This window comes from Bombus impatiens, unplaced genomic scaffold (genome assembly GCF_000188095.3).
Source record: "Bombus impatiens unplaced genomic scaffold, BIMP_2.2 scf_1275, whole genome shotgun sequence".
In the NCBI taxonomy this organism is placed as follows: domain Eukaryota; kingdom Metazoa; phylum Arthropoda; class Insecta; order Hymenoptera; family Apidae; genus Bombus; species Bombus impatiens.
Window position 1 is genome coordinate 1,353,858 of NT_177694.1, and position 12,818 is coordinate 1,366,675.

At 34.0% G+C, this 12,818-nt stretch overlaps 4 protein-coding genes across 6 annotated transcripts; 2 read left to right on the forward strand and 2 right to left on the reverse strand.

Annotated features, from left to right (window-relative positions):
- Window positions 1–165: 165 nt before the first annotated feature.
- Window positions 166–2,323, reverse strand: LOC100744507. 2 transcript variants are annotated; one of them, XM_012392026.3, is made up of 6 exons: window positions 2,131–2,323; window positions 1,491–1,892; window positions 1,194–1,398; window positions 796–1,011; window positions 459–718; window positions 166–300 (listed from the first exon to the last, which is right to left on the reverse strand). In XM_012392026.3, the coding sequence occupies exons 1-5, from the start codon at window positions 2,198–2,200 to the stop codon at window positions 469–471; spliced, it is 1,143 nt and encodes a 380-aa protein (XP_012247449.1). In that variant the 5' UTR covers window positions 2,201–2,323; the 3' UTR covers window positions 166–300; window positions 459–468. The 2 variants fall into 2 exon arrangements, with proteins under 2 accessions (XP_012247449.1, XP_003493726.1); XM_003493678.4 differs by lacking the exon at window positions 166–300 and having other exon boundaries at window positions 400–718.
- Window positions 2,324–2,615: 292 nt separating this feature from the next.
- LOC100744385 (protein SGT1 homolog) lies at window positions 2,616–4,031 on the forward strand. The gene is made up of 5 exons (XM_012392029.3): window positions 2,616–2,774; window positions 2,838–2,948; window positions 3,095–3,296; window positions 3,376–3,575; window positions 3,653–4,031. The coding sequence occupies exons 1-5, from the start codon at window positions 2,733–2,735 to the stop codon at window positions 3,758–3,760; spliced, it is 663 nt and encodes a 220-aa protein (XP_012247452.1). The 5' UTR covers window positions 2,616–2,732; the 3' UTR covers window positions 3,761–4,031.
- Window positions 4,032–4,124: 93 nt separating this feature from the next.
- Window positions 4,125–5,570, reverse strand: LOC100746552 (mitochondrial potassium channel-like). Of its 2 annotated transcripts, none has more exons than XM_012392027.3 (3): window positions 5,432–5,570; window positions 5,031–5,360; window positions 4,125–4,941 (listed from the first exon to the last, which is right to left on the reverse strand). In XM_012392027.3, the coding sequence occupies exons 2-3, from the start codon at window positions 5,193–5,195 to the stop codon at window positions 4,174–4,176; spliced, it is 933 nt and encodes a 310-aa protein (XP_012247450.1). In that variant the 5' UTR covers window positions 5,196–5,360; window positions 5,432–5,570; the 3' UTR covers window positions 4,125–4,173. The 2 variants fall into 2 exon arrangements, with proteins under 2 accessions (XP_012247450.1, XP_012247451.1); XM_012392028.3 differs by having other exon boundaries at window positions 5,031–5,329; window positions 5,432–5,558.
- A 132-nt stretch (window positions 5,571–5,702) lies between these two features.
- Window positions 5,703–9,739, forward strand: LOC105680198 (S1 RNA-binding domain-containing protein 1). The gene is made up of 2 exons (XM_012392025.3): window positions 5,703–7,747; window positions 7,832–9,739. Exons 1-2 carry the CDS (start codon window positions 5,894–5,896, stop codon window positions 8,603–8,605), a joined length of 2,628 nt encoding a protein of 875 aa, XP_012247448.1. The 5' UTR covers window positions 5,703–5,893; the 3' UTR covers window positions 8,606–9,739.
- The last annotated feature ends 3,079 nt before the right edge of the window (window positions 9,740–12,818 follow it).

Below are 12,818 nucleotides of genomic sequence, written 5' to 3' on the forward strand. Positions count from 1 at the left end.
TGCAAGCTAGATCTTCTAGGATCATATCAAAATCGTTTAATCATCAATTTAAATCCTTCCTCTACTTCCTTCTTCTCTAAAATGCCTATCGTTTATTCGAATGTAATTATCTTTCTACATCTTTCTTCATCCTCCTTTTTCAACTTAGGAACTTTCTTGCTTTTTACGCCGTTCGTCATTTGATCGCTAAAATTATTGATCTGCATTCTTTTTTCGAATTTTGGTAATTCATGTTGATTATTGACATTGGAATTCGTATTTTTGCAGGAGTTATGGAAATATTTTGGAAGAGTGGAAAAGCTGTAACATGGAAAGTTTGAAGCATTAAAATAGTAAGAATGGTCGAACTATAATAAACGAATGTTTATTCAATTAAATATAAATTCGGTTCCGATTTATACAAAGTTAACAAATATGAAATTTAATCCATTTATAAAATAGCTATAGAAAATTTGTACCCGTGTATAACTATTTCCTTTTTCCCTTTTTTACAACAGACACTGCTGCTGGCAATGGAACTTTTAGAGTAATAAGTTTCTTGTTCTCTTTGTTAGGTAAAGCACCAACAATTCTAGCAAGGTCTGTCATTTTTTTTAGACCTATACGATGACTGAATATGGTTGCAAATAATTCCAAATCTAATGTAAAGTTGTTAATTATCAGTGCTAAGATCATACAATGTATTACTCCCTTATCTTTTACACTGGTTGGCCTCATTCTATAAAATATTAAAAATTAATGATTGAATTACTAAACATTTTTGTTATGTGATTATTATATGTCTGTTGCACATACCTCCCATGTTTGCTCTGAACACTGTACGTGTCTATTATATGCGAATTAATTTCTTGAGAAGCTGAACAAACTTCAATACCACGTTTTTTAGCATCCTTGATTGGCATATTTAACCAGGCTGCAACTGATTGAACATAAATCAACAGCGCAGCCTTTTTAAGATTATCTGGATCAGATTTCACATGATATAATGTCCGAGTGAAAAATTTTGAATTTCTGAAAAATAATGTATATATTAGTATATATTAGTATATAATAAGACAAATAATATAATAAATAAATAATAATAAATAATAATTAATAATAATAAATAATAAGACATATAATAACAATAAATGTATATATTAGTATACAATACAATAATAAAGAAAGATAGTAATTTTTCGAAATAAACATACTCTTGTTTATTATTAGAATTGCCATTTAAAATTTCTGTAACACTATCGTACAAAGATTCCAATTTACTTTTTGGTACAATATCAAAAATATTATATACATCATTTACACTAGTTGCATCTCTATTACACTCTGGTAAAGTGGTATTTGTAATATACTCATTATCTGGCAATTGTATTGACAAGTCCATTCTGTCAATTTCAACATCTGTGATGAAAATAAATTTTAACTTTATTCTTAGCAAAATTAGCACGAGATTATGCGTATATCATAAAACATTTGCAAAGACAATTCCTTACTAGATACAGTTTGTTCAAGTTGTTCTTTAACAGATTCTACATTCACTTTTAATCTTTCGTACTGCTCTATCCTCCTTTTCACTTTCTTTGAACCAAACTGTTTGTTCAACTTAGCGATCTTTTCATCTTCTGCACCCTTATTTTCTTCTACTGCAGGTTTTTCCAAAACTGGAGTCACTTGCCAACGTTCAACCTGAACCAATCTTACCTTCCCTGTCCTTCTGTTACGAAGAACAAGCATACTACGCATCAAATCTTGGCTCGTATCTGGTTTATAGCCTCTATAAACAATCTGTCCATTTGACATAGCCAGCATCGTCTTCTTCTTGTTTTGATCGTAAAATAATCCACACGACATTTTTTTGGCTTCCTCATCCTTGAGCTCTCCATTTTGAAAATTAACTATAAAAAATTATAAAGGTTTTTCTCAAAATGAATACATGTAATATATGAATTATAAATTGACAAATCGAACAAGTTGTTTATCACTTGTAATTTAGAACTAAATCGATGAAAACAAATGGCAATTACGATTATAAGAGTAGTATAATTTCACGATTCGATTATTTTTCAAAAAATAATTTACACACGAGTTGTTTCAAATATCGAAATACTTTTTAATGAATAAAAGTGCAATTACCAATGATTGGCTGAACTTTGGATGGTTCTATAATTACATCATCAATAATCGCCTTGAACGGTTCTTTCATTTTTATCAATCACTGTTTAACTTTAATTTTTATTTATGATTTTTAACCTCACATTTGTGTACATTAAATTTTGTAACACTAATAAAAACATTGAAGCGCCGCCGGAAGTTGGCTTCTTTTCATTTATCTCACAGGAAGTTCAACCATTTTGACTTAATTTCTAAGAGATCCATGGATCCAAATAAACTTATTTTAGAACACAACCATATCAATCAAATTACAGAATCACTTTACCGAAATTCTATTTCTTTCATTATATTCTCAAAAATATGAATTTGCATAAAAATCTACAGTCTATTTATTACTATACATATAAAATCTAAAACAGATACAACAAAATCTTTTTCCGATTTTTCTAAACCGATAAGATGGTACACCTTATAGTTTGCTCTCTTTTATGATTAGCATCTCTTTTGTATTATGTTCCTTGTCTATAGTATTCATATGAACTTTCGAGAAGTACGATATATGTGAATGTTGTGTTAAATTTCTTAATGGTCTGTCTTTGATATTTTAGAGAAGAATCGATCTAATGGGTAACGAAGAAACTCCAACAGCAGTGAATAATGATGAAGTAAGAAATGTGGTTAATACATCAATACTGTACACGTAACATAAAAATTTTTAACATTTACAGATGCCAGTTCCAAAAATAAGGCACGATTGGTATCAAACAGAAAGTCATGTTATAGTTCCGATTCTTGCGAAAAGTGCACAAAATGTCAAAGTTGTTTATGAGAAGAATACGGTAATTATTACATTTGTGAAAGTGTAAGATGTATATAATGTTTTTTCAACTAGTGCATTTTGCATTTTTGTCGGTTATATTTACGTGAAAATAGTTATCGTTTTGTTGAATATCAGTTGTATATTTTATTCTTTGTTTGGTCTTAGTTGAGTGTGTCTGCCCAGTTACCATCAGGCAATGAATATAGCTTGGAGTTAGATTTAGCTCATGCAATAATACCAGATCAATGCACATACAAAGTTGATCCATCTAAAATAGAAATTAAATTGAAAAAACAAGATGGAATTACATGGTCTGCTTTGGAAGGAAATCCTGTTGCACAAAATACAGTACAACCCATACCTCAAGGTAAACCAAAGATCCAAATATTATATGTAAACAGAACCTGCTTTGAATTGTCATATTAAAATGACTTAAATTTTTTAAGAAATTTTGCATGCTGGAAATCAACCACCAGAGAATCCTGGAACTACCAAAAAGACACGGGATTGGAATAAAGTAGAGAAAGAGATTGAGAAACAAGAAGCAGAAGAGAAGCCTATAGGAGAAGCTGCTCTCTATGCTTTATTCCAACAGATATATGGTAGTGGATCTGATGAAGTTAGACGTGCAATGAATAAATCTTTTGTGAGTATTTCTTTTCAAAAAGCGTTTGACAAATATGTTGTATTGATCTTAACACTGTAATATTTCTACATATATAGCAAGAGTCTGGTGGTACAGTGTTAAGCACAAATTGGTCAGAAGTGAGCAAAGGAAAAGTTGAAGTAAAGCTACCAGATGGTATGGAATGGAAATCCTGGAATACATAAAATAATTCAGATAATTAAAATTTAAATTGCTTAATATTTGACACATAACAATTTCATTTTATTTTTAATGAAATCATTTATTGCAGATAAAAATTAGTTAAACGATTGTCCATATAAAAATATCACATTGTATTTGCTCAGTTTATCAAATATATATGTGTATTTTTCTGAGAAAAGTATAGCCTTGGTTTCTTATACAAAAAACAATGCAACTAAATAACATGATAACAAAATACTACAAAACGTCATACAATATATCAAATTAAATGCATATATTAATGTATTTTTTATTTCATTATATAATTATATACATGTATTATACATTTATTTATAAAACATTGATAAACGAATAAATCTCTGTTACTAAAAAATTATTTAAAATAAACTTATTACTATGAATTGAAAAGTAACCTTTAACCAATTACCGATCTCAGTATATATATGCCAACAATACATGCCCCAAATACAACACAAGCTCTTTGCAATTCTGTAATATTACTATTATCTAATTCTTCATTAACCGTGACTACTTTTGGTTCACTATTTTTTTCTATTGTTTTACGAATTGTATTTAAACTATTTTCTAATGATAGAAAACTATTTCTGAGCACATTTTCATTCTTTTCTTGTGCTTCAGATAGAATGTTTTGAATATTTGCTACCCTTATATTGTTATATATTATCGAAGCTACCAATGATATGATTGCTAATAGAGCAGATGCAACAATAGATAAGTATTTATGCTTTTGAGCATTCATTGTTTGACTATCATGATATTCTTTAATAGCTGTTGCTAATAATGTGAAATGTTCTTTTTCCTCTTTCTCTAACAAATTAAGCTCCGTCATAATCTTTGTTTGATCTTGAAGATTTTTGTTTTCCACTATTGTCAATTGTACATACTTTGGATCATCCCTCTTAATTTGAATAAGTTCTGAATATACTTCCTTTAATTTATCATTTATTAACATTGCTTCACGATTCAATTGTCTCCTCTCATCTTGACATTTGAACAACTTGTCTTGCGCAAAGATCACTTGTTGTTTGGCTATTTCAACCTTGTCCAAACCTGTTATTTGTTGATACCATTGCCACCATTTTACAACTTTCTTTGGTAATGGACTTGGTGCTAATTGTGGTCCATTTACATTTTGAATTATTGTTAAATCATTACTGATTTGCTGGAGTAAATAAATTTAAATGATTTATATTTAAACATACGTACATTATAATTTTTTATATTTATTGATGAATAGATGAAATGTAATACCTTTGCAAGAACATCATACTTTGCAGCAACTGCACTTTGTATATTGTTCAACTTTTCTTGTGCCCTTCCAGTGACGCTACTAATTCTTGTAGTTGCATTAAACAGTTGATGTTTATTTATTTCGTTGTTTAATACTTTGATGAACGATCGAAATTTTTCTGCCATAATATATTGTTTATATATTTGAATCGTATAAAAATTTACAATATCAAAATACGTAGCTGTATTCCGGCATTATTGCACATTATTATGTTTATTTTAATTCCTATGTTTTTAATATTACAGAAGCGTAAATCGTCCTTTGAGACAAATCATTATTAAGTAAAGTACCTTAAAAAAAAAATAATTATCAAATTTTTATAAATATGAAGATTTTAGCTACGTATGTAAAGCAAAATCACCTGAAATATATGAAGAAATCTTATACTAAATCTGTATGAAATATAATAATTGAAAAATTACAAAAGTTATTCATTATAATTTCATAATCTCATCCGTAATTTTTGTATAATCTCGAAAAATATTGAGAATTTTCCGATTACACGAACTCGTCAAGCGCCTTAACTTAAGGCACATTTTCAAAGGTTAGTCGGAAGATGTACTTGAACTTGTTCGGAAAATTCTATTGATTATTATGATTATTAAGTAGAGTTACAGCAATTTTCTAGTTTTTTATGACAATCTTATTCGTAGTTAAGTAAGAGATTAAAAGAAATTATATGACATATATGTGTATAAATATGTTTTGTACATTTAATAATTAACCTAGAATTTTTTAATTTATAATTAACGAAGGTTATGGACGAATCTTCATTTTTTTAAGTAGTTTAGATATTTGTACTTTACTTGTAAAAAACGCTACAATGAAAAGGAGCATACGACAAGTGTCTCGAGCAAGTAAAATAATTATTTCTTCAAGTGATTCTGAGAGTGAACCTGCAGATGTTTCAAATGATGAAAATTATGTTCCCACGAAAGCACCTCAGAAAAAGAGGAAGACAATTACAAATAGTACCAAGAGAACCGTTTCATTAAGTAAAAATAGTAAACAAATAGTAACAAAACTTGGAAGAAAAAGAATAAAAACAGAACTTATAGATAACACAAATGAATCAGTAGATTTGAATAAAAAGACACAAAATAAAAATGCAAAGATGAAAAAAGAAGAACTACAAAATTCTGATGCAGGAAATATTAAACAAATATTAAAAGATATATCTTTAAAATCTACAGAATTGAAAGAATGGACTGTTGAAGATTATGTTAGCGAAGTGAACAATATTGAACAACATATAGTAGAAAATGTTATAAAGCTTTTTAATAATGACAATACAATCCCATTTATTGCAAGATATAGGAGGGATATGACTGGTGGCATGGAGCCAGATAAGCTAAGAGCACTGAAAGAAAGTCTTGATCATGCTAAAGTTATCAAACAACGTGCTAATACTATATTGAAGTCTATTGATAAATTAGGACAGTGGTCTCCTGCTATGCATTCTGCTGTTGTATCTGCCAAATCTTTAGACGACTTAGAACATATATATTCTTTTTTTAAGCCGGCATCTAAGCGAACTTTAGCAGAAAGAGCAAAAGAGCTAGGTTTGGGATCTGTAAGTGATTTTGTGTTACAGGGTCAGGCACTACCTCCATTATCTTCTTTTATCGATTCCACTAAAGATGGATTAAAAACTGAGCAACAGATTATGGATGGAATTGTACATATTATAGCAGATATTATAAATAAGAATAAAACTGTATTCGATAAAGTCAAAGAGCTTCAAAGCAAATCTGCGATAAAAATCCAGATTACAGAATGTAAAACCAATAGTAAATCTGAAGATAGTAAAGAAAAGGATGCTCAGAGAAAGTATGAAACGTATTATGACTTTAGTGCAAACACAAAATACATTAAACCTCATCAGATATTGGCTATTAATCGTGGGGAAGCGCAAAAATTTCTTACTGTAAAAATGACCATTCCTGACTTTTTCGAAAATGGATTTAAAGCACACTGTTATAAACAATATAACGCAGCTATCACAGCATCTAAATTACATTCTAAATTATTAAACGACAGTATTAACTATGCTTATACAAAGCTGATAAAACCCTTAGTAGTACGTAGAGTGAGAAGCGAAATGAAACAAAAAGCAGAGACAGCATCTATAGAAGTTTTCGTAACTAACGTTAAACAGTTGCTTCTTACTCCACCTGTACGAGGAAAGATCATACTTGCTATAGATCCAGGATTTTCGCACGGTTGTAAATTAGCGGTAATCTCTGAACAGGGTGATGTACTTGAAACAGATGTAATTTATCCACACACAAAGGGGAAAAAATCTTACAATGAATCAGCCGATGTTTTGGTAGCTTTAGTGACGAAATATAAGGCCACAATTTTAGCGTTGGGCAATGCTACAGCTTGTAGAGAAACTGAAATGTTTCTAAACAAGTTAATTAAGTCCAATGCATTCGGATCGATCGAGGTTTCGTACACGATAGTTGACGAAGCCGGAGCATCGATTTACAGCTGTGGTCCCGAAGCAAAATCCGAGTTCCCGGACCTCGACACGAATTTAATCTCTGCTATTTCTATAGCGAGACGTCTACAAGATCCACTCGCTGAATTAGTAAAAGTAGAACCTAAACATTTAGGTGTGGGAATGTATCAGCATGATCTACCAGAGAAGCAATTGTTAGCGGCATTAAACGAGGTGAATATAAAATCCAATAGCTTTAAGATTCAAGATGAAGTAATTAATTGACAAATTCAATAACAACTATAAAAATGACTACAGGTTGTTTCAGAGGTTGTGAGCTTTGTAGGCGTGGATGTGAACACTGCATCTCAGTGTCTTTTAAGAAGAGTTGCAGGTTTGAATGCATCCAGGGCAAACAACATTATAGAATGGAGATCCGAATTTGGACCGTTTAAAAATAGGCAACAATTACTGGATGTGAAAGGAATTGGGAACAAGGTGTTCGAACAATGTGCTGGCTTCATTAGGATATTGCCAGAGACTTCAATGAATGATAATTCTGAGAAACGCAAGCCTGCTAAGAAGTCTAAGCAGACATATAACTTATTAGATCAATCTTGGATCCATCCTGAATCGTATAAAATAGCCGAACGTTTCTTGAAATATTGCAATTGTAACTTGGAGAATTTCGGAACTACGGAGTTCATCGAAAAAGTAAAATCGTGTGCTGACGAAGGGCTCGTTGGTCTGGCCCGGAAGCTTGATACTAACGAGACGACTATGGAGGTGATAGTCAAAGGCTTATCTATGAAGAAGGACGAGGATATACGATTAAAGACTCGTACTCCTCTTTTTCGAAAGAGTTTGCTCAGTATTAATGATTTGAGCGCGGGGATAACAGTCACGGGTGCGATACGAAACATTACACACTTTGGAGTGTTTGTGGATATAGGAGCGGGTAGAGACGGGCTTATACCAACGAAATGGTTAAAGAATTCGGTAGTTTCGATAGGTCAGCGTGTAGAGGTGAAAGTACTTTCAGTAGATGTTGACCGCAAAAGAATTGGCTTAGAATTAATTAACGTATTATAATATTTAATTTATTATGAATATAAGAATAAATTCTAATTTTTTACACAAGGGTCTTTATTTTTCCCAAATGATGAAACGTGTCACCCAATGGATCTTTTGTTGGACTAGGCACAGAGAATGAAATGTATCCGGTGTACATCTGTAATTCACCCTTTTTTCTCTCGTAAAGTAAGAACTGTTGAGAACTCTATGAATAAACATAAACGCGGAATACACGTGGAATAGCATTTGCATATTTCACGCACCACTTATTCCGGGTTAATGACGGATAATAAATTGTCCCTTAATTTTGGTAGATAGAACAGTCTGTGCTTTTATACAATACTTAACTTACCACTATGCTTCAAACTGATATTTTATTTATAATATTCTAAATAGGTAATGCGATTGATTGTAACGACCCAGGGAATCTTAAGTGCGGCAATACTTCACGAAATATGTAGCTGGAATCGAGCTACAAATTTCGAATACAGAGAAGGAACAGAATCTATTCCGTGAGTTGAGAAGTGGCAGAGACGAATTCTGAACACGTCCCGAGGTGTCTCTCCCTAAGGAAGGCAGTTCGAGGTTGCGCGATGGTCAGATGTTACTCTGCATCGGATGCTGCAGCGAAAAGTCACAGACGCGCTCTCAGATGTGCAATCCTTTGATGTCAATTGGTTAAATTATTTTCGTTTCATTTTACGTCTATCTTTTCACTTGAGAAGATAGAAATTGATCATAAAGTTACGATAGATCACAAAATTATCCAGAGAATTCTTTGTTATCTCATTTTATAATTTCATATTTATTTGTCAATTCTACCACGTTTAATCGATCGTAGGATTAATTCTTCACGCTGGTCGTGGACGTAGTTAAAACACAACACGAGCATTCGCGCATACAACTTAACGAGACGCAATTTGACATCGTCTCGTGCCACATTCTTACGTCCCAGACGCAACACGCTAACACGATCATCCCCTTCGTTCATTTCCTCACTTTTCCTATGCATGTTACTTTTCCTGCACGTTACTACTCGGCTACATATAATTTTCAGATAATAACACCGCTCCAGACAAGTACGAGAAGATTTGAAACGAACGAAACCTAAAAATCTCTGATCCCGTTACACACACATAAAAAAAAGAAGAAAGAAGAAAGAAAGAAGACAACGAAAATGCGCGTGAAATTAAAAGTAACTGCCATTGTTTAAGTCATTGTAAAAATTGCAGCGAGTTTCTAACGGGTATCGTTACCGTGGATAAATGCAAATATTATCCACGATTTTTACAAGAATCTAGCCGCGTTAGTTCCAATTAAAACTAATCCCCTTATTCTTTGTCCAGGCGACGCGGGCTCCGTTCTTTTCTGCTGCTCCTCGATTCTCCGTGTCTCCCTTCCTCTTCTTTCTTTCTCGTAGACGATTTTTCGCCTGGAACATGCTGAGGCTCGAGTATCCAGTCAGCGATGGAATCTGAAACACTTGGAATATCGTTTAGGTGCGAGGAAAAATTCGAATCACTGCGAACGTGATTCTAACTCTTGAAAGTTTCGATAAGTACCGCAAGTATCGATAAGCTCGAAAGTCTTGAAAGATTCGACAGATTTTGATAGCTTGGTAAGCTGTCAATGTTTTAACAGGCATTTTTAATTTATACGTTTTCGTTCAAGCGGTGCATCGAGCATAAAGCGTTTATGAAAGCCCATAGCGTTCGATTTATCACAAACACGTTTACATTCACCGATATTCGCGACAGTATTCATCGATGACAGGACTTTTTACGTTATTTCGTAACGATTGAGTCGATCAACCAACAAATTTCGAATACCTGGGAACAGTATAAAACGAACAAAGTGCTGTACAACGATTGATCGTAATTAATGTAACATTTTACAAAAATGAAATATCGTTGCTCATAGGCGAAGCTAAAAAATATCGCGTGACAGTCTACGTGTTATAATTATTAGCTTTAGCTAGCCATTAGTAATAATAAATAATACACGAGTAAACAAACGTGGAATATGTAGGTGTCAAGAAATTACAGTTAACCCAGCGTTTGCAGTTCCCAGAAGACGTTTGACTCTTCAGCTGTGCGCTGGATTTTCCTACTTTTCTCTACGAGATCGAGAACGAAACTTACATTTTGTACGTGTTCATCGCGAGGATCGCGCGGTAATAACGTGGCTCGTCGAAATTAACAGAACACGCAGCGCGAGACTTCGGCGTGGCCCTCGGCTGCAGCATTAAACGTTTCACGATCATTTGATCTTGCCAACGATCCTTACGCTTCTTGGCGACACACCATCGTATCCAGCTTGCGTTTCCGCGTTGATTCCGTCGTCTAGAGTGGCGGAAGGTTGCGAGCTTTTAATTTGTCGATAACACGGCGAGGCTCGAGAGAGAAAGCGGAGGCGTAAGAAAACACGGAACAGCTCGTCGGGACGAAGCGGGGATTCCCCTGTGTGTACGCAGAACAATGGCGAAAAAGCTAAAAAACCGTAGCGCGGATACACCTACAGTCGGAGACAAAAATAAATGGCCAGATGGTGGGAAGAAGTATCGACGAAATTTCGCGTGTACTTAATTTATTTATTTTTTATTTATTCGTACGTTCTACGGCGGAAGAAACCTGTACAAAACTGTACAACGTACTTTTACTTATTTCGCACTTGTACGTTCGATCATCCCGTAAGTAACGTGGTTTTCTTCTAAGAGCTCAGTTTAGGACGGCGGAAGTCGTCGCTATCGGAGTTTTACAAAACTGAAGCGAGAAGTTTCAGAGGCTGGGCTAACGAATTACAAAAAGTACGAGAAAATTCATCATCGATGGATCGTCGACAGGTAACTTTTTACTTTCGTCTGGTATGCGAAAACCAATCACTGTTTACCGAATTTACTTATGGAATGATCTGATAATTAATTGTTCGGTAATTGTCTTCTTCTGTCATATTCGAGCGTTCGTCGACAGAGTTTCGTGATCGATTTGTTATCACGTAAAATGGGAATCGCCTCGATACGAAAACGAATTGCTCGTTACTATTGGGAAAAGACAGAAGGACGAGTAACCGTCGAACTTAGGATGACGAACAACAGCCGAAAACAGGAAAAGTTGGCGAAGAAAGAGACTAAATCAAACGGTAGATCTGCTTATATCGTCGGGAAGAATATGATGCGGGCTTCTTTGCAAGAAGATTGGTTACACTGTACGTACACGGTGTAATAGATGGGCATACGGAGACCGTATCGGCTAGGGAATGGAGGAACCTAATCATTCTCCATGTATGGGGGTCTTATCCAGCCCATTGGGCAAAATCGGAAGAAATTAGAGGTTTCGTTTTGTCATTATCTCGATCAGTTAGCTGTAGCGACCTCTTTGAAAAGCGTGCAGCTAAAATGTGCAGAGAACGAAGGAAACGACTGTATACGATCTCGTAATAATTATTTATATCTTTCTATTTGTTCGTTTTATTTCGTCTCGGTCTGCAAATATTCGAAAGATCTTAAAATTTACCGATATATCTTAGTTTTCACTGGAATTGCAATTTAAATAGCAAATTCTAGCTACTTTTCACGCGTGACGAGCGTACCCGTGAGAAACAGCCAACTGGATAAATAATAAAACACATCTTCAAAATTCTCTTTCTCTCGTTCTTCTCTCTTGTTCATTACGAAAATATCCAAATAGAATTACAGTTCGCTTCGTGCAATCTCCCTTGCCAATTACCAAGTTACCAAAGTATAATCTGACAAAGCTTATATAGCGATAAGTAAACGTATAGAATTTGCAAGGAGTTGCGTGTAAACCCGAAAGTCCCGCGAAGCTCTAATAAATCCATTCGCAAAAATTCGCATAAATAAATTCGCAAAGTTGAGCGTTTTAGTACGGGATTTTCCTCTACGCGAATTAACATTTAGCAAACGGTGGAAACGAATATATTTCCATTTTTGACACAGGCAAGGCAGCGTTCAGCGAAGCTTCGTTGGTAGCCGGTTGCCGCTAACTTGTCCACGATATTTTCGTTGTCGACTGTACGTACGCTTGGACGAGAAGACACGACAGAGCGTAGTCGTGGATAGAAGTAACGAGACGCGTAGCTCAGCTGCGAGAACGTAACACGCTTTGGCGAACTAGGTTTTACTTCGTTATTGTATATTCGTGGACCTTGTTCCAAAGCTACGCTGCAACTTTCAGCGCGTAATCTGCCACGCTTTTGTGTCGCGGATTCTCCC